The sequence below is a fragment of the Vulpes lagopus genome, chromosome 6, assembly GCF_018345385.1.
Source record: "Vulpes lagopus strain Blue_001 chromosome 6, ASM1834538v1, whole genome shotgun sequence".
Taxonomy (NCBI): Eukaryota; Metazoa; Chordata; class Mammalia; order Carnivora; family Canidae; genus Vulpes; species Vulpes lagopus.
In genome coordinates, this window is record NC_054829.1 from 8326894 (window position 1) to 8348772 (window position 21879).

A 21879-nucleotide genomic window follows, 5' to 3' on the forward strand; every position below is an offset into this window, starting at 1 on the left:
CTAAAGAGAATCCATCTCTCTCATGAGGTTTTTCAGGGAGTGTGTGACCCAGAAAAGTGTGATTCAGGCTTTTAAGGAAAAGGGGGGAAACCATTCCACTTTTGGTTCTCCTCTAAGGAGTAACATTGGGATTTTTTTGTTTGTTGTTTCTTCTTCTTCTTCTTCTTCTTCTTCTTCTTCTTCCTTCTTCCTTCTTCCTCTTCCTTCTTCTTCTTCCTTCTTCTTCCTTCTTCTTCCTTCTTCTTCCTTCTTCTTCCTTCTTCTTCCTTCTTCTTCCTTCTTCTTCCTTCTTCTTCCTTCTTCTTCCTTCTTCTTCTTTCTTCTTCTTCAAAACAAGGTTGTAATTTCATTGGGGAAAAAATATTCTTCTTATCTTGTAGCTCACAGTGAAAGCATTACATGTGCGACCGGAGTCTGGCAGGTCACCACAGGAATGCTGCTTGAGAGTATCCCTAATGCCACTTCGCCTCAATATTGACCAGGTTTGTATTGCATGCATCGTCTATGAAGTTACGCTTATATGTCCCAGATTCAGAAGGAGAGGTGTAATTTCATTGAATTAAAATGTTTATTGTTACTTAACTGTTAGGAAAGTTACATAATTAAAGCAGAGTTCTGCTGGTAAGAAACAGGGCCAATTCATCAGGCGTTTGGGATCTGAACTGTTGGAGAGTAAACAGTAGGTGTTGTGCTCCGGTCTTCTCATTTTCTACATGACCTAGCACTCACTACATACTTCCCATTTTCCCATGCTCACATATGCACACTCGTGAAGGTACTCAGGTATTTTCAGAGAGTAGGAAATGACTCCCTGACATCTGTGATGGAAAGATCAGAGGGTTTGTCTCTCTCTCTCTCTCTCTCTCTCTCTCTTTTTTTTTTTTTTTAAGATTTTATTTATTTATTCATGAGAAACACACAGAGAGGGGCAAAAACACAGGCAGAGGGAGAAGCAGGCTCCATGCAGGGAGCCTGACGTGGGACTCCATCCCAGGTCTCCAAGATCACACCCTGGGCTGAAGGCGGCGCTAAACCGCCGAGCCACCAGGGCTGCCCTTCTGCCCTGGGTAAGATGACAAATGAGTAAATTTGGTACTTAAACAGGTCACAACAGAGATTTGTGGAAAGGCATAAATCCACTTTGCCATGTTCTAGCAAATATTCCATCAAATTATTCTGGGTTTTGCTTTGACTCAGCTGCTTAAAACCTAGTTGGTGCCTCTTATGCAGACATGACTCAGGGTCATGATGCTCTGCTGTGATGCTCTGCTGTCGTGTACTATAGCAGTGAGGCGTATGGGCTGGGGAGTCAGACTGGGGTTTATACCCGCTGTTGTCTTTCCCTAGTTAGGTGGCTTTGGGGAAGTTACTTCTCTAAGCCTCACTTTCTTCACTGACAAAATCAAAGTAATAGCAGTATATACAGCTTCATTTTTTTAAAAAAATGAGGATCGAATGAGACTAGCATTTATTAAATATTTAGCTTGGTGCCTGGCACACAGTGTTAAAAATCAGAAGTTGTTAGCTGTTGTTCTTATTAACTGAAGCACGTAACTGACGAAAATAAATGGAAAATAGCCTGCTTTTGAAATAACAGAATTGCCCTGTTGCACCTTATGTTGGTGTGAAAAGTAGAGTATATGTGGGATAGCACTCTTTGCTTAAGTGGTGTAGATTCATAATGTTGACTTGTTATTTAAATAAGAAACGGAGTGATTTTCATCTAGGGAAGGGCAAGTAGATGATGAAGGTCATGTAACTGGGCAGTTTGAGATCTGAACTGTGAAGAGGCCAGTTTTCCTGACTCTTCTAGTCTGGTATCTATTTCAGTGTTGTACTGTCTGGAAATATGTGTAGGGAAGATATGCTTGTTAATACCAAATGATTTGTGGAATGCCAGCCTCTTTCCAGGTCCTATAGTAGGATGCTGAGGATACAAAGATAAGTGAACATCCCCATCCTAAAATATCTATGTACGGGGTAGATACTGACATAAAACAGATTACTTTAACACCCTGTGGTGAGGATCAGTGATAAAGATAGATAGTCTATAGTATGTCCCAGTAGAGGGGGCTCCAAAGCCAGGCAGGGAATTCAGAAGAAAAAGGGGTAATCAGGAAGGGCTTTCTGAAGGAGATGACACTCGAAGTGAGTCTTATGGAATGTGGTGGAGTTAGTTGCATTAAGATTTTTGTACAGGCACTGAGGCCTAATTCAGGTTGTGAGAAGAGATGTGAAGCTGTTCTGGTAAGTTATGTGCTTGGCTGTGGCTGGAGATGGTGAATACGTAGCAGTACTAGTTTGCACATTTGTGGGTTTTTTTAAGCATCATTACTTGATTGCCTCAATATGGCATTTTAATTATTTTAACACTTTAAGTCTTACTGTACTGTTAGTATCTTCTATCATAGACCTTAAATAAACTAGAAATAGCTATAGTTGAAGTTTGTAAAAATCAAATTTTTTAAAGTTTTAAGAAGTTGATTGTATGGAGGTGTAATTTGCATATAATAAAGTGCCAGGATTTTCGGTGTAAGGTTTGAGCTTGACAGGTACACGCACTTGAGTAACCACGCATCAGTTGAAAATAGAGAGCATCTTCTGGTCCCCTCAGAGTCATCCCCTCCCCCTCCATTGTGGGTGGTCTCCACACCTCCTAAAGCCACCATTGACCTTCCTATCACCATAGGTTAGCTAAATGGAAATGTATTTGGCTTCCTGTGCCAGGAGCTTCATCTTTGTGTGATCATCTGAGGCGTATCTCTTCATTTCTTTCAGTCTGTTCATTGTGCTGAGTACACATTTCATTGTATGGCTGTGCCCCAATTTGTATATCCATTTGGGTGGTTTTCTTGTTTGGGGCTGTTACAAATAAAGCTGTTATGAAGTTTGTGTACAAGTTTTTTATGGACCTATGTTTTCAGTATTATAAACAGTTTCCAGGCCATAAGGTAGATAGGTGTTTTGAGCATTGTAAGAAACTGCCAGTTTCCCACCGTGGTCATACCCTTGTGGATTCCCCCCATGAGAGCTGCTGCTACTTCACATTCTCACCAAACCTGATATTTTTAATTTTAATGATTTTATTTGGTGTTCATTGTGGTTTTAATTTGGATTTCCTTGATGACTAGTGATGCTATATGCATCTTTTTATATGCTTGACAATTGTATACCCTTCTGTAAAGTGTCTGTGTCTTGCTAGTTTTAAAATTAGATTGTTTTATTGAGTTGTAAAGAGTTTAGCAGAAATACCAGATCAAAACTTCTGAGAGCATATTGAAACGCTGATGATTAGTATCTCCTCTTCTGTTGTTTTGTGCATTTGTAGTGAAAGTGCGCGCGCACACACACACAAAGCCACTGTCTCTGTAGTCTTCCTTTTTTTCAAGAGCAATTTATACTTGGAATTTTCTTGTGGGTTTAAAAAATTTTTTTTTGAAGGCAGTTACAGTCAAAGCATTTATTGCATTAAAATATCACCATCTAGTGGTCAAAGAGTAACATTTTAGGTACTAACCTTGTAAACATCTAATATTTGATATAAATATATATAAAATGTATAGGTATATGTACACACATGTATCTATATAGTAATATGTGTGTAATGTGAATAGCAAAATATATACATATATACATGTAAAGCATAATGTAATGAGCAATTCTGTGAACTCACTACCTTACTGTAGAACCAAAATATTTTTGGTACTGTTGAAACTACTTGCTTGTTTTTCAGTTTCATCCCTCAGGCTCCCATATGCCATGGTGGCTAGAAAAGTACCTTTCTGATTTTCATCATTTATGCTTCTGACCAATGTGATTGATAGTTGATCAGATCCTTTGGAATTACCAAACTTATGGCATACTGTGAAATAACATGACCCTGTAATTCCCCACCACACTGCATTATGGTACAATATTAATGTTTTATATTAATTGAGAATTTTTTTAAATGAAAGGGAAATATAAGAAGAGGCTCAGGTATTTAATTTTTGTATTTTCCAAGAGGGATTTGTTAGTATGAATGAGGTAGATAAAATGAAGCTGCTAGTATTGGGACAATGTGGCTTGCTTGGACAACATTAAGACAAGTCCATGCAGTTTTGTCCTTATATAATTTCAAAAGAGACCACACACTGGGTGATTTTTACTGATTTTAATTTTGAATATCACATCCAATGAAGAAAATGTATTAACGCAATATAACAGTGGTAAAGGTGGAAATAAGATAGATCTTGCAAGGTACATGCAAGTATCTAGTCTGCCAGCTGCTATTACTTGTGTTGGTAATATCCCCACTATCAGTTCAAGTGAGAAGTGATGTTAAAGAAGAAGAACATTGTATTTCTAAGAAAACTGAAGTGTACTTTGATTTAGAAATAGCTATGTAATTTTTAATTTCTCTGTGTCTTAATTTCACATCTATAATTTTCTCAGAGTTGTGAGAATTAACAAGTGTGTGTGTGTGTGTGTGTGTGTGTGTGAGAGAGAGAGCAAGCGAGCGATGGGACTAGGAACAGTGCCTCACACAGAGTAAGAACTCAACAAATTATAGTGCTGGATGAATAATGAGTAAAATATGGGACCTTAAGATACTTTGTAGTTTTAGAAATGTCTCCCCTCTCCACCTCTGCCTTTTGCTTATAATTACATCTTTTCATTTTAGGATGCCTTGTTCTTCCTGAAGGATTTCTTCACAAGTCTTTCCACGGAAGTAGAGCTTCTAATGGCTCCAGATCCAGAAGGTATTAAATGTGTATAGTTTGATAAAGTCTGTAACAAGTACTTGGATTGATTTTGATTGTTATGAGGCCTTTTTGAGAGTGTACTTACAGTCTTTATTCTCATTTATATAAATGTTTTGTATTTATTTTTTTTAATATTTTACAAATGCAGTTTATGTCAGAGTAATAATTTAAAAGGCAGAAGTCAATTTTCTGTGTAGCAGTAATTATGTTTATTAAATGAAATGTAGCAAAACAAGTTAAATCCACATTAATTTTAAATAGTTGCTCTGTAGAAGGGTTCCTCATTTTTCAAATATGCATATTACTTTTTCAGTTAAAAAGTCTCCTGGAGCTGATGTTACCTGCAGTTTGCCAAGGCACTTAAGCGCCTCCAAGGAGCCAAATCTAGTTCTGTCTTTCCCTGGGCCAAAGCAGCCTTCCCAAGATGATAGTGCCAATTCAGCGGAAGTGGTTAATGGGGAAGAAGAGAAGGACTTCTCAGCTGAAGAAACATCATTTAGTGATCAGCCCGTGTTTTTTAGGTAAGTCACTTGATTTTGATAACAAATGGAGTATTTTAGAGCTTTGTAGTTGGTTATTTAATGTGTTCGTGTACCACTAATCATGAGGTTACAACAGGTTTTCTTTGTGCTGTCAAACAGTAACTGGTATCTACGTGTGGGCTCCATGCATCATGCACCCCTTGATGCACATAGTAACCTTGGTTCAGGAGTCCTTTCTCTTGATTCTGGAGCAGAAATATTCTTTTCCTCTTGCTGCTTCATTTTCCCTCCTGTCCCTCTTCCCAGTTGCTGTTACAGCTTATTTGTAGCTCCTGATGTCCTTTCCTCTTTTCCTTTACACACCTGGGCTTCCCTGGGCTCCCCTTCTCCCGTGTGGGAATTTTCTGTCTGGTTTTCCATCTGTTCTTCCCCATCACTGTTGTCTTTCCTGACGCTTCAGTCTCTGGCTCAGTGGGCACTCTTAGCAGAGACAGGTCTGCTGTGCTGGTGCTGTGTGCTCTCACTATTGCCCCACAACTCAGCTAGCTGCTTGCATGCTGGCATTTACTCTTATTCCCAGACCCATTCACGTTTCCCATCTTCATTCTTTCCTGGCCTTTCATGGGCGGCATGGAGTCTTGGCTCTGTCGGAAGGAGTAAGGAAGAAGACCCATGCCACCAGTATTGTGAGGGGCAGTTAGTTACTTCCCCTCATTTCCTGTACTCTCCATGGGCCCCAAATTCTGTCTTTTCAAGCCGACTTTAGGTTAGACATTAGGTATGGCCCAAAGCTCAATTTGACTATTTAAAGTGCTTTCATGTTTTATATATCTTGTATACTGTAGAAAAGAGAAAAAAAGAACTATGAGAATTGGAAAGATCCTGGGATAGAGGGTCTCTGGCAGTTCTAAACCTTTTACCAGGAAAGAAGAATCTCTTTTATTACTTTCCCACATTGATCTTTAAAAGTTTTTTTGCTACCAAAAAATTGTGTATCAGAAGTAGGAATTTGAATTCTCATTTTATATTAATCACACCTGAACTCTTAGTTTGGTTTTTTGTGAACACTGGATAACCAGTCCAAAGGAAATTGAATTGTTAACAGTTGGGGCCTGAAAGCAAAGAAATTTGACACTTTTTTGTCAGTTGGTGTAGTCTTAGGTAAATGTTGTGGGTTTTTTTTTTTTTTTTCATTAGACTATTTAAAATAGCTTATGGATTTGTTTCTACTCTCGAAAGCTCCTAGAAGGCGTAGGATGCAGGAGTGGCAGTCAGTGGTATAATCCAGATTACTCACTTCACAGACAAGGAACTTTAATCTCCAGAGAAGTAAGTTGACTTGCTCAAGACCACACAGCTAGTGGCCGAGTCAGGACCAAAACATTGATCATAATCCCCAGTCTAGTGCATTTTCTAAGTGATGGTCCAACCATTCCACAAATATTCCTTGAGCCCTTCTTACTCTGTGTATGCCAGGTTTTGGCACAGTGAACAAAATCAAGAAAAATCCCTATGTTATTGAGCTTACAAATAATTATCTGATCTGTCATATTATGTACCATGAAGAAAACAAAGAATAAGAAAGGAAGAGAACCAAAATGCCCAGAGAACCAAATGGAGATGGGTATTTGGAAGATGAATTACCTGGGGTCTCAGGCTTCTTTAGTGACTAATGTCTAAATACAGCACTTCCATTTTACTGTGGGCTAAATTAGACTTCTGTGGAATGGCTTAGGATATAAATGCAGACATTAATTCTGTAGAAAAATTGTGTTTTGAGTCTAATTTAACAGTCCAGTTTTGGGAAGCCAGCTCCTTTTGTTTGTTGTATACCATTGGTATATAATTATGATTTCATTCTCACAGAATTCCCGATGTTTGAGTGTCAAACATTAATTTCAAGAATGCTCACTAAAACTTACCAACATAGGTGGCATATTAAAGATTTACTAAGATGTGTGGTAGGCTCAGAGTTTAAGTTCTTTCTCATGGTACATCACATATACCTGGTAAAACTGAGATTTGTGGCTGGCTTTTCTAGCACTTTCTGCTTCGTGATGGAGCTGAAATAAATCCCCCCCCGCCTTTTTTTAAACTTCTTGGTAATTATATTATTTGGTTTAATCTTGAAGGTTGCTTTTATTATTTCTCCATATAAATTGAGAATATCTGCCAGAATAAATTCTTCTAGGGTAAACATCTAGTAAGCTAGATGTTTTTTGTGAGAAGATTTAAATAAAATAAATACAACGTATAAGATGATTAACATTAGTTTAGTAATATTACTTTAAGAAAAAAGTAGAGCTAAAAGACATTGCCCTTTGTTTAGGCTTTGAGATCTTCACATTATCAATCTTGTGGCTTTGTTTTTATTATCCATTTGAACAAATTATATCTAATCTCAACTGTTAGTACTTTTGAATATAAATAACTCTCCTCCTTTTTTTTTTATCTTCAGAGAATTTAGATTCACATCAGAAGTTCCTATTCGACTTGATTATCATGGCAAACACGTATCAATGGATCAGGTTTGGAAACTTTATATAAATATACTCTATAAGATTATCTCCCTTGTTTTCTCTAATGGAGTTAATTTTTAAACTTTTCTGTCATGGTTTATATGTTTGAAATGACATGCAAGATTTTAAAATTTAACTTTTTAAAGTAAAAATTTTTCTGACTGCCACTGACTGCCACTCCTGCATCCTAGGCCTTCTAGGAGCTTTCGAGAGTAGAAACAAATCCATAAGCTATTTTAAATAGTCTAATGAAAAACTTTTAACTTTTTAAAGTAATAATTTACTTAACCTGTGAGTAAAATTTAGTATAAATTGGGTTATGTATATTATTATGTATTTTTTTTTGCTGTAAATATTTTGTTTTAGCTGCATTAGTGAATGAATATTACTTTGACTTGCCCAAATAACTATTTTAAATGTTAGCTCTTAATTACACATTAATATGGCTTTTTAAAATTTTTAAGGGTACACTAGCTGGGATTCTGATTGGTCTGGCCCAGTTAAACTGCTCAGAACTGAAGCTAAAGAGGCTTTTCTACCGGCATGGGTAGGTCAGTTTAAATCCTATAAGGCTTTACGGTATAGTGACTACAATTAGTTTACAACAGATCAAACATTGATTTTTCTTAGCAAACATAAATCATTATTTTACAGTATTGTGTGCAGAGAGCTCGTTTTCAGAGGAGGCTTACTGATTAGGAGCTACTAATAACAGAGTAGTATTTTTCAAAAATAGCTATAGTTATTTTTTAATAATTTCCCAGAGTCATAAAAATTCATTCATTTAGTGAAAAGGCTGGAAGTTCACAATATAATGACTGTTAATAGGTGAGAACCATGTAGCAATTTGTAGACATTGAGTTAATCCTGTGCTAGAGCTTTAAAGATTTTATTGTTTTGAGAGAGTGAGTGTGCACACGTGCGTACATGCAAGTGGGGGGAAGGGCGGAGGGGGGAGGAAGGGAGACAGAGAATCTCAAGCAGACTTTGCATTGAGTATGGAGCCTGACATGGGGCTCGATCTTAGGACTCTGGGATCATGACCTGAGCTGAAACCAAGAGTCTGCTGCTCAACCGACTGAGCCACCCAAGTGCCCCCTATGCTAGAGCTTTAGATGTTCAAGAAATAGGAACAGTGGAAGAACACATTTATACATGTTACTGAAGCCTTGTAGAAATTAATAACATTAAGCTGGATTATATATATGTGTACATATATGTGTGTGTGTGTGTGTGTGTGTGTGTATATATATATTTAGGTCAAACATCTATAATATTTTGTCTTTGTAACTGGTAAATTTTATTTTAAGTTAAAAAATCCCCCCAACATATTATTTTTCCCCCCAACATATTATTATGCTAAGCGAAATAAGTCAGTCAGAGAGACAAATACTGTATGATTTCACTCATGTGATGAAGATGAACATATGGGAACAGAAGGAAAAATAAAATAACAGAGAGGGAGACAAACCATAAGAGACTCAACTCCAGGAAACAAACTAAGGGTCTTTGGAGGGGAGGCAGGGGCTGGGGGGATGGGGTAACTGGATGATGGGCATTAAGGAGGGCACATGATAGAAGGAGCACTGCGTGTTACATGCCAGTGATGAATCACTAAGTTCTACCCCTGAAACTTAAAAAAAAAAACAAAAAACAAAAAACCCCAACTTACCTGAAACTACAAATTTCTTTCTTTTTTCTGTATACTAATAGTCATTTGCTCTAGCTTGCTAGGTGTTGACAAATTGTTTTCATATGCAATCACCGAATGGCTTACTGACATTAAGAAGAATCAGCTACCAGGAATCTTGGGAGGTGTGGGGCCTATGCATTCACTAGTACAATTAGGTGAGTTTTCTTTTTTAATCAAAAGATGATTTATTGCCTGATCTGTGATTCTTAACCCATTTGGAGTTATGAGTGCCTTTGGGATAGTCTCTGTGAGGACATGTGTGCATGACCACACATGTAAGAGCACTTGGCATCCCATTTGAGGTTAAAAACCCCAGAGTTAAAATGATGGCAGGGTTCTGATCTCCAGCACTCCTGCTGATCTCTCTGTATTGACTGTTGTTCTAGTGCAAGGCCTAAAGGACTTGGTCTGGTTACCGATAGAGCAATACCGGAAGGACGGTCGTATTGTCAGAGGGTTCCAGAGAGGCGCTGCCTCCTTTGGCACCTCAACAGCGATGGCTGCTCTCGAGCTCACAAACAGAATGGTTCAGACTATACAGGTATTCTCCACAGACTGCCTTACTACTGTACAGAGAGGAATAGCTACTGTAAAATGATTTTTTTTTGTTTGTTTATAAAAAGATATTTTGATTAAAAAAGTATTTTTAAATATACAAATGTTGAGAATAGAGGTTTTATTTATGATTTAATGTTTTTGTTTTATTGCTCAGCTGTTCAGTGTTAAGTAATTCGTAGAATACAGCAGTGGAATACGATGTCAGATTTGTGTATTTCACTTAAATTGTAATCATTAAGTTAGTCGAGGATTGATCTTGCCTCATTTATATGAATAGATCATAGCCAAATGTGAAGAAAGCATTACAGATCAAACAGTAGACGAATTAAGGTTTTTATGTTAAGTATGAGGCTCTGGTTGACCTTATCCAGTTGTTCACAGACAGGGCATTCTGATTCACCTGGTAACATGGAGAGTGTTCTCAGAAGGACAGAGGAGCGACTGAGAAAGGCCCCTCAATCCATGTACTAGTTCTCAGCATGCACTTCTATATTCTTGTTCTAAAAGTGCTAAGTTTTTATTGTGAACAACTCCTGATATTGCAGAAGTGCCTGTGTTAGGGCCTGCAAGTCCCTCTGTTCTTTCTCACTCCTGATGAGAAGTGCATTATTGAAGCATAACTCTGCAGACTTCCTTCTGATTCGTTTCTTACTTTATGATAAAATGATCCAGGCAGCAGCAGAGACTGCTTATGACATGGTATCTCCTGGGACCCTTTCTATTGAGCCCAAGAAGATCAAAAGGTTTCCTCATCACCGCTTAGCCCACCAGCCAGTGGACCTGCGAGAAGGTGTGGCCAAGGCCTACAGTGTTGTGAAAGAGGTGAGTGCTTACCTGAGTGGGCGGGCCAGAGCCAGCTGGCCTGCTTCCTGGCTTTTAGCACTTTAAAGTTAGCACAATGCCTGCCTGATTTAATCTACATTCATTTGAAAAAAATATTTATGCGCTTACTTTGTGCCAGCAAAGTAACAGCAACTGTTAAAGGTAGGTGGTGTTCCGCACTTGCCCATGAGGACACCGGCTCAGCAGGAATGGCTCCCCAATGTAGTCGGGTGAATCACTCTTGGGCCACGATTGGACCCTGGGAAATCGGATCTGCCATGTGGTTCTTTCTCTAAAACTGTCAATGTGAAGAATGGGGTGAGAACGGAAGGTGAGAACAGTGAGCGGGATTGAGATAGTAGGGTGTGCTTGATTAGATGGAATCTGACTTCTGTGTTAAAAACTTTTTAAAATAGAGGCTTCCTACATGGCAATAATTTGTCTTTTCCCTTCTAGATGTTAGTAATTCAAAAGATTGAGAGAAAACATTCCAGATGTTTCACAGATACTCTCGTCCTTTAAACCTGGGCGCTCGGCACACCAATAGATTATAGGTCACATCTGGCCCATACTTGTTTTTGTGTGGCCCTATTAGCTCAGAATTATCTTAACAATTTTAAAGGATTGTAAAAAAAGAAAGAAAAAGCATATACGATAGAAACTGTACGCCCACAAATATTTGCCATCCTTTCCAGAGAAAGTTGGCTGATCCCTGCTTTACATCATTCCCCTTGGTGGCAGACAGGTAGCTGTGGTGAGGGTGGCAGTGGTCCAGGCATGCTTCCCGAGCACTACATGCCTGCTGTGTTGTGCAAGTGTCTCTGGCTGCATTGTGTCATTGAAGTCTGACACTTACCACAGAATTTTAATTCCCCATCGAAAGGACTTGACTAACAAAAGAATGAAAGAAAGGACTCTGCTAAGGTAACACACTTAAGTGATGGAGCTGAGATATTAATTCACTTGTGTTGTCTCCAGACTCAGTATGGTACTCACTCTCATTATATTATAATCAACTAGTACCTGTTTATTATTTGTGGACTAGGGAGGGGAGCTGAGAGAGGAGGGAGAATGATGATGGGGATGAGTGGATCCAACCATGAGCATTTTCTTTATTGTTTTGGTTTCTCTTATTGTAGATAGTTTTAAAAATAACAGTTTCTTTTTTTGTTTGTTTGTTTGTTTTTAGTTCTGTACTTTTTCTTGGTATTACATATTTTTGCTGCCGTGTCAGGAAGAAATGATACTCTTGTTAGCTTGTCGGAACGATGGCTGGGCTCTGGGTTCAGACAGGGTTCCTCGGTTTCCCTGGACAGCCCAGAGTTCCTTGTGCCACTCACTGAAACGGTCACAAAGTCCCTCGTGTACCCTGAGGAATTGAGTTAGACCAATGGGAGATTCAAAAGTCACGTGAAGTTTTACCACTTTGGCTTGATTGACACACTTATATATTCAGCTTTAAAGCATTTTAGCGGTCATGATTATTTTAACGTTACACAGTTATAAGAAAATGAAAAATGCTACAGAAACTTTTAAATTTTTAAACATGTCCCTGCTTTATGTTCTTAGAATTTTTTCTATTTAATTTATTAAGATGTTCTATTTAGCCTTTTATCTTAATTGAATATTCCACAATAATTTTTTCTAGTACATAGCCAGTAATTTAAAAACAATTTTCTGGAGCTTCTTCGGATTCGATTTTTCTGTTACAGTTGAATCAAAGGAACTATCATCGTGTTCCTTTTGTGATTATATTTATTCTAGAAGCTTTGTTTGCTAAGTTTAACTAGAGTGATTAATAGTGCCAGGAAAGCTACTCTTGGATCATTAAATATTTCTTTGCACTTCCCTACATGAACTGGTAGCTTAGCTACATTTTCTACATGCACATGTCACAACAAAATGCTAAGTCATAATAATTGCCTCTTATCTTCCCTTATGATTATAATTTTGTCATAATTATCCGGGGTTATCTCAAAAGCACAGTGGGTTTTGTTTTTTTTTTTTTTGTTTTTTTTTGTCTTGTTACAAGCATAATGTTGATGAACTCTGCTAAAGTTGTATACAATAAGATAATTTAGAGATTTTTCTGACCTTCTTTCCTCTCCCCCCTTTAGGGACTTACAGACACAGCTCAGACGATTTATGAAACTGCAGCACGAGAACATGAGAGCAGAGGGGTCACTGGTGCTGTGGGCGAGGTCCTGCGCCAGATTCCTCCCGCAGTGGTGAAACCTCTGATTGTGGCCACAGAAGCGACATCAAATGTATTAGGTGGCATGAGAAACCAGATTAGACCAGATGTTCGGCAAGACGAGTCACAGAAATGGCGCCATGGGGAAGACTGATATTTCCGACACAATTCTTTATGAAGATATTATGAGGGTGGAAATAAGGAGTGGTGTCCCATTGGCAGCTTTAGAGGTTATTCATTTAACTTTATTGTGCTCATCTCAGGAACAAAAGCATTTCTTAGCTAAATAATTTAATATCAAAGCAACATGCAACCAAAAACTTGTGACATTTTAGGGCTAGTTTGGTACTTGCCTAGAGAAATGTTTGGTGGCTAGTGTCAAAAGTCCTTCAGTGTTTGCTGCCAAGTGAGTGGAATCCTTGCTTTTATTAAAATGGCTGTACTTCTCCTTGGTATAGATAAGAGATCATTGGAAGCCTGTTACAGTACAGAGTGCTCAGAAACATTTGCGTACTTTGAAAGCACTATTTATGTTGCCCTGAGGAGTTGATTTATTTCTCAAGGTTTAAAAAAGAATCACAGCTTCAAAACTCTCATTGAGAATGAGAGACAGAAGCCACAGGGAAAGCACAGCAAATAGGATTTTAATATAAATATCACTGAGGAATAAATAACCTAGTCTGCTGGATTTAGTGTCCGTGCACTTGAGAACATTATTTCCATTCCCTCAGAAAATCTTTCTGTGGGCACTTGAGGACGTGAATGTCGCAGACTTGTTCTGTTGTGTTGCACTTTATCGTGTGTGTGTGTGTGTGTGTGTGTGCGCGCGCGCGCGCACGCGTGCGCGTTTAGATTAATACAAGTCGTGATATATTCGTTATGTAATTTACAAATCTTCACAATATAGAGTAAGACTGAATGTTTTTGGCAAAGGAAGCTAACTCAAATGTAACTTCCGTTTATTTTAAGTGTAAATGAAAATATGCGTTCTATAATGAACTGGGGCCCATATGATTGTTTATGCGTTCACTTTTGAGCATATAGAGTGCAAGCTTGTTAGGAATGTGTGGAAAGGGAGATTGGAAATGATTTTTACTTTTCTGAAATTAACCAAAAATCCTCCAAATATGCCCTAGTCAGCTATTTCAAAGTACCGTTTTTACTTGGTTAACAATGTACGTTTTGATAACCTGTCAGGAATGAATAAAGTATTTTTATTTAAAGGTAAAATTGTTTTATGCTTCCATGAATATTTTGCTTCTCTTAGAGCATATTCATAGATGCAATACTAGGACCCCTCCCAAGACACTTGGGAATACTTTCTCCGAACTGATTTTGGCTAATATCAAGTAAATCATTACCTAGGAGCGAGAGGGAAATTGTTAAGAACTCACTTTTTGCTTTAGGTTAATCTAGCAGAAAGAAGTGCAAGGCTTTGTGTTCATCCACTGTTTAAAGTTGAATGATGTGAATTCTCATTTTCTGAAGTGGGGAGAATGCCATCAACATCAGTTTGGATTTCAAAACTACATTTCAGTTTGGAGTTTAAAAAATGATCCAGAATCGATTCCATTCTCTAGATTTTTCTGAATAAGAAAGCAATGTAAAGCAGACATCTGGACATTTAAAATTTATAAAAATTGCGTTAAACAGCATTTAATTTTTGTTTCCTTTTTACTGCTGAAAAACTTTAAAAAGGGATTGCTCAGACAACCATGTGTTCAGGTGTCATGGAACCATCTAGTACTCTCCAATTAAATGGAACCCATGTAGAATGTGATCCTGAGTAAACAGTAGCCACGCCTGTTCACTATCACGAAGGCTCAGCCTGCTTGGGGGCATGTTTTGACCACCTTGCTCACTGACCCCGTGATTCTCCATGTTTCCATAAAACAGCATAGTAGGTATGTTATCTCTGATGGTTCAGAGATATCAAACTGAACAGCCCTTGATCAAACTTAAAGTACAAAATCTCTTTGATTTTTAAATGTATTTTCTATAGTTTTACTAGTTATTTAAGTTCAGTTAGATATAGCACAGGGGGAAAGAGCCCTCCTCATCTTTGCACTTGGAGTTGCAAACAGACCTGTCTTTTGACAGATTCGGTTTATAAATCCTATTTTAACATATATCTTCACAATGTAATCTCCACGGTCCTTTCGCTGTCTGTGCTCCTGTACCTGCTAGCCACAGAATCTGGGTTTGGGAACCAGAAACCTGCCTCAGAAAGGCTCAGTATCAAGGCTCCGTGTGTTGCCAGTTTAACCAAGATGCTCTTGTTTTGAGGTGTTGATGTAGACTATGTTTGAACACTTCTGCATTATTAAGTATCCTCAGTTTTTTTTCTTTTTTAAAAATGTCTTTTCCAACTTTATGTCACAGTGACATAGTAAGAAGAGGGTCAGGGAGGACCCTTGGGCTGCCAGGTCGGCACTCACTCAGTAGATAATTTGGCCAAGACGTTACATTTCTCTATGCCTTAGGGTCTGTCTGTAAACTAAGGGGTTTTGTATGATAAGGCCCAGCAGAGGGTTTTGGATGTTCAGGGTGTGTGCGTGCGTGTGTGTGTGTGTGTGTGTGTGTGTGTGTGTGTGTGTGAGAGAGAGAGAGAGAGAGAGAGAGAGAGAGAATGATGGTGTGAGATGTAGTGCTCAGTAGAGTGTCCCAGACTGGTGACACCTCAGGCGGTGGCGCTGAAGGGGAGCACTGAGGTCACACCACACACGATTGCCACGGCCCCAAAGAGCTCTTGGATCTCCCAGAGTACTGCGTGTCTGAGTGCCCACAGTACCTGTGTGGTTGACTTTTGATGTGCTCTTCTGCATGGAGTAGACTGCGTGTGTCCACTTGTCACTGCATGGAGGCCGTACAGGTGTCTCCCCCAGGAGTCCAGGTGAAGCGAGGTTTAGAACAGCACAGTGTTACAGAGACTTGTGAAGACCACTTTATAAAGGCAGTGAAGGCCCTGGCAGTCCCTCCTCTTGAATGGCGTGCACCCCCAGTGTCCCTTCCTGTCTGTCCCCAGATCGCTATTATGAGTAGAACATCTTGTAATACTTGCCTTTTAGGATAGACATAATACAGCATTTCTTCTGGGCGTAGCAATAAACTTTCATTTTAGTGAAGTTTGGGTCCACTTTGGATTCCCACTTTAAGCACATGTATTTAGCATCAATATTTTTATAATGCAAGACTCACTTTAGGAAATCTTGCCAAGTCGCAGTGTGCCTAGAATAGCATAAATATTAAAAACCAGTGTTTCCTGTGTCACTTTTAAATGGTATTAAATATTTCCAGGAGGAATATTTCTAGTCCTCTCATTTAAAAAAGGGTGTTCTGTAGGGTCGGTTCCTTTGTTCAGTTTCAGAACCGCCTAGACCACTGTGCCTGCTCTGGTGCAGGGGCCGCTGGTCCAGAGGTGTACTGCGTCCCACGGGTGGGTTTGGGATTGGGTTCTGGGCACTGTGTGTACCCGGGCCAGAGAGGACAGTCAGCAGGCAGTGCTGACTTCCAGCAGTTGTAAATGAGCACCCTCCACTTCGTGGTTTCAGGGTTAACAACTGTCGTAACATTAAATTCTGTAGATGTGAAAAGCATCGTGACTTCAGAGAAATCAGTGGCCTTTGCTTCCATTGTCTTATACTTGCATCGGATCGTATCCCTCAGAGAGAGATGGGGAGGCGTGTGGCAGGGCTGGTGTTCATGGTGAGCAGTTAGTCTGTGTCCCCTCACGTCGTCTTGACCTACCTAAGACATTAGGGCCGGTGTCCATAAAGTTCTTTGAGCTTGAGAGTAAGGGACCATCAAAAACAAAGTGATACTCTTTTGTACCTGCAGATGCATCCATTGGATGTACCAGTTAGTGTCAAGTAGAATAAATCAATTAGAAATTTGTGAATCTTAGGTTTAACTAGGAAGGTTATTCGTATAGCGTATAGTTCACGTGGGGTTGGGGGGGAATCTTTTATCAAGCAATCTTACTTCTGTTTACTGGAAGGTATAGTCAGTCTTTCCAGAGAAGCCTAGTTGAGTGCTTTAATGCCAATTTAATTTTATCTCCATATTTCCAGGACCTTGATGGCACACCACCCCCTTTAATAGACCTCGTAAAGCAGAGCTGCCGTAAGTCCCCACCTTCCCTGGGTAGTACACCTTCCTTAGATCCTGTTACTGTATGTCAGACACAGAAAAGGTTTTCTAACGCACCGTCAGAACGGGCTGCTTTGGGGGTGGGAAATTTGAGTTTCAACAATTCACACTTTGAGATGTCGGTGGTTTTCAAAAAACACGGTGTTAGGGATTTTTGCCTCCCGTACCAACCGTGGGCACTGTGGTCCCAAGCGGGTGACTTTGTAGCAGGTGCCAGAGTGCTCGCCGCTGTGTGTCACGAGATTGGCAGATGTGTCGTCGGCGGGCCCCGTGACCCCTCTAGTGCTGCGGGCGGTGGAAATAGCGGCCCCTCCTTTAAGAAATATGTTTACTTTGCCGTTTCACATGTATTCCGTATGTATGACATATGGCAGCTTCCAGCTTCCAGTTGGATTGGTCTTACATTGTAGAGGTCGCCGGTCACACGGGACTGGTCGCTCTTTCACTGTGGAATTTGGGAGGGGCCCCGAGTTCGGCTCTTCTGCGAATCCATCCTGAGTTACTTTAGAGACTGAACTTAACCTCTCCACGGTGTTGTATCCTCGTTGCTAAGTTTCCTAATTTCCCTGCTTAAGATAATTTTGGATGTGAGAATTTAAGAATACTGCTGCTGTACGAGTATTTTTGTGGAAATGTAACTTGTCAGTGTGACTATTGGAAATATTATGAAATGAGTACCTTGGAAGAAAATTAAAATATTTACTCTTTGGAGTTTGGTTTACACACTATTGTCTTTCGCCAAGAACTGTTCCCAGAGCCTGTGTGAAACCCTTCTCGGGGCGGGACGTAGGTCTGTGTCAGATCCTGTTACTGAGAAACTGTTCCTATGACCCCGGTGCTTGTGATGGCAAATCATGTGTCCTGCTGCCCGTTTCTGCGATACCTAGGGCATGTGGTGTTAAAGTTCGCCACCCCACGCCACGTATTAATCACTCTGTTATCTCAGCCCTACAGGGTGGACGCAGGGCAGACGTACCTTGTAGTGTTGATCTGAGGGACCTAGGTAAATACTTGATTAATCCATTCTATATGGGGGAATGTTCTTACTTGTAAAAGAGAAATTTTAAATACTTACAAAGGCAGTGCTTTAAGACAGGTTTTGATAGGACAGGTGTCACTATGTAAAACCGCTCTGAGCTATCAGGGAAACACCGCTTCACACGTGGCTCCTGAAGGTGGGATGGGGACCTCTGTGGGTGTTGTGCCCGGGCTCCTTCCGTAACCTCAGGGCCCCTCTGAGGGGCAGTTGGTGTAGTCACTGTTTTCCAGAGGAGGAGGCCGGTTCAGAGAGGTCAGGAACCTTGCTGTGGTCACGTGGTGTGACCCCCAAACCCCACGCTCCTCCTAGGACTTCATTTAAGGGGAGCCTGCACAGTTGTCTGAATTAGTGAAAACTCCTCACTAATTAGGAAACTGAGAAAGGAATTTTGCTAGAAGATTAAGATTCACGATTCCTAGAACACTCGAGCCAAAGGCAACAACAAACTTGTTTCTCCATCTCTCACCTGCATCTCCAGCCCTGCTCCGCTCTCCTGGCTTGGACCAGCTGCTCTAGTTGCTGGTTCTGCCCACATTCCTGTATGAAGGGATTAGAGCCACTTGGAGGTTTTTTCTTTCTTTCTTTTTCTTTTTTCTCTTTCTTCCTTTTCTCTCTTCTCAGGCCCCACTCAGCATCAGTTAAATAATCTACAGACAGGGCTAAGTCATGGTCTCTCCACCTTAGCAATCTTGACGTTGGGGCTGGATAATCCTCCATCAGGGAGGGGGGACATGTTGTGCACTGCAGGATGTCTAGGTGCACCCTTGGCCTTACCCAGTAGGTGCAAGTAGCACCCCTCCCCAACTGTGAAAACCAAAATGTCCACGGATAGGGCCAAACATTCCCTGGGTGCAAAATCCACCTGGAGCAACCACTGGGCTCACAGTGCCTCCTCTGGGGGGAATAATGTGCCTCCTGGAGCTAGAACCTTGCCTGAGAGCCTTCCTAACATTCCTTTCTAGAATGCTCCCTCTGCCTGCTTCCTCGTCCTTTTCAGACAGGGCCAGCCACCCTACCTCTTTATTCTCCATTGTAGCACATGTTCCTTTAAACATAACAAACCTTTGTGGCCCTCCTCTCATCAGGCCACACTGACTTGCCTCAGGGTTTATTGTCTGACACCCTCCGGGAGGGCAGGGCACACACCTGGCACAGGGCCTTGCCCAGAATCAAGGCTTCGGGGCCTAGTGAGTGAATGAAGGAACGAATGAACTTAGCGGTCCTAAGTCCTGCACGGTCACTTTGCAGTCGAGGATGAAGTCCAGAGAGGCAAAGTTATGTGCCCAAGATCACATGGTTAGTGCTCGAAGATGCCCTCTATTCAGTGCAGTTTTACTGTTCCTTGGCTTTAGCAATGAGAATTCGTACAAATACGCATAGACGAAGTAGGTGACGACTCTGCGTGTGTTCAGTATTGACTCTGCGACTGATGTGCTCAGCATCCATCCGTGTGGCCTGCACACTCCGCGTCAACAAGGGCCTTGCAGGCGGCCACACGGACAACTATAAGGAGGCTGTAAGGGACTGGCTGGCCTAGCATAGGTGGACATGGCCCCTGGGAGCCTCTTTGACTCTCAGCTCTGGGTCTGTCCTGGGCCTCAGCCAGGAGTCCAAGGTGATTTCTCTCCTCCCGAGAAGCAAGTGGAGCAACACTAAAGCCTCCTGGCAGGCTTGGAAGGGACAAAGTGCGAGAGACTCCAGAACCTGCAGCTGAAGGAGGGGTGGTCTGGTGGCAATGATGACCTTGCATGCAGGGAAGTAACCAGAGGGGCCAAAGGAATAAATGCCACCCTCAGGCTCCTACCCTCCCATCTGCCGCTGGAGCCTCGGGAGCAGCAGATCAGAGCCTCCCAGCACTCGGGCATCATCTTGTGTCTGTGCTATTCATCCTGCAAGTGACCTGCCCAAAGCCACACAGTCTACCAGCCAAGGAACCCTCGTCACTAACGACAGAGGAACCCCCCAATCCCAGCCGCGTTTCATTCACGTAAAGTCCAGCCGCTGCTCCTAAGTATCTGGTAGTTCTCCTCAGGTGGTGATGGGGGAGCCCAGGCTCCCCCTACCTTGTGGCTCTGCCTCCCCCGGAATAGGATGGGGGGGCTGGCGAGAGGGAGAAGGCAGCTCCAAGCTAGAGACGTCCGCCCACGTACTGTTTTTTTTTTTTAATTTTTATTTATTTATGATAGTCAGAGAGAGAGAGAGAGAGAGAGAGAGGCAGAGACATAGGCAGAGGCAGAAGCAGGCTCCATGCAGGGAGCCCGACGTGGGACTCGATCCCAGGTCTCCAGCATCACACCCTGGGCCAAAGGCAGGCGCTAAACCACTGTGCCACCCAGGTATCCCATGCCCACGTACTGTTGGTCAGAATCCTGGCACGTCACGGCACCCAGCATGAAGGGAACCTGGCAGCTGGGTCCCGTTGGTCTAGGAAGGAAGGAAATTGGGGTTGACGAGCACCTGGCCTGACTGCTAACATGTAGCTTGTAATTGAAAATTTGAGTCCGGGGATGTCTGACTGCAGCCCCACACTTAGCAGTACCCTACTGGAATTATAAGTAGTTGCACTTGTAGATCATTTGCCACTATTGGAGTTGGATTTTTTTTTTTTTTCCTCCTGGACTTGTTTATATTCCTGAAAGCAGTTCCACATAGAGCAAATTAGATTCAGCAAACAAATCTGCTGAGTCGTGAGGCAGGAGAGTATAATGCAGTAGTCCTCACAACTTGTCTGCATATTGGAGGCGCGGGGCGATCTTTTAACAGTTCCAAAATTCAGGCCACACCCGAGATCAATTAAATCACAATACCTGGGACTTATTTTCAGAGGTCCCCCAAGTGATTTGTGCACAGGCAACTTTGGGTACCACTGGTATAATGGCTAAACATACAGATTTTAGAGACTGTCTAGGGCTGAACCCAGGCTTCAGTACTTGTTAGCCGTGTGGCCTTGGGGAAGTTGCTTAAACTCTCTGTGCTTCAGTTTCTTCTATGAAACAGATGATACGATTGGCATGAGGATCCTGTGACTTAATACGTGCAAAGTGCTTAGAATAGGGTCTCCTATGCTTGAAGTATCGTGTGAGCATTAGAGTTACTGTTTGCTGAATGCCTACTATGTGCCATGTCCTAGAGTTGAAAGGTGCCCCCTTGCTCTTGGGGAGCTCAGAACCCAGTGGGAGGACATCAGTTAGACCCAGCTAATCATTCCAGCCATTTGTCCCTTATAAAATGGAAATGAGAAAGCAAGTGATATTTTGCAAAGCCGAGACAGAAACCACACAGGGGCGCTGTAGACTTGGAATTCCTGCTTCTAAGACACCACCTGGTCTCCCTTTTCCCCCAGCCATTCAGAAGTCTTGCTTCCCTGGCATTAAACACAGATCTGGGGAAGCCTTGGGATTGTGGGGGGAACCGGCTCCCTTTCAACCTGATGTCCAGGATTCCCTGGTTACAGGGAAATTTGACATGGAGGGTCCATCTGGGGTAGCATTTGGAAATGAAGGCCAAAGAAGGTGCTGGTGGCACAGTCGTTTGGGTTCAGGGGCGGCTGAGAACCAACCCTGCCATGTCCTTACCGTAACAATTTCTAGACTATCTGCAGAGGGCAAACCAATCTGTTAGATTCAGATTCCAGGGATCCCTGGGTGGCGCAGCGGTTTGGCGCCTGCCTTTGGCCCA

The 21879-nt window shown here is 41.4% G+C and overlaps 1 protein-coding gene across 2 annotated transcripts in view; it reads left to right on the top strand.

Moving 5' to 3' along the window:
• The window catches only part of ATG2B (autophagy related 2B), a 71000-nt gene extending 53127 nt beyond the window's left edge, over positions 1–17873 (top strand). For both annotated transcript variants that reach the window (XM_041759817.1, XM_041759818.1), the window contains exons 34-42: positions 381–482; positions 4664–4742; positions 5059–5266; positions 7686–7755; positions 8211–8293; positions 9473–9594; positions 9826–9980; positions 10670–10819; positions 12937–17873. In XM_041759817.1, the coding sequence (XP_041615751.1) occupies positions 381–482; positions 4664–4742; positions 5059–5266; positions 7686–7755; positions 8211–8293; positions 9473–9594; positions 9826–9980; positions 10670–10819; positions 12937–13167 (1200 nt within the window). In that variant the 3' untranslated portion in view covers positions 13168–17873. The remainder of the gene's footprint in view (positions 1–380; positions 483–4663; positions 4743–5058; positions 5267–7685; positions 7756–8210; positions 8294–9472; positions 9595–9825; positions 9981–10669; positions 10820–12936) is intronic.
• The last annotated feature ends 4006 nt before the right edge of the window (positions 17874–21879 follow it).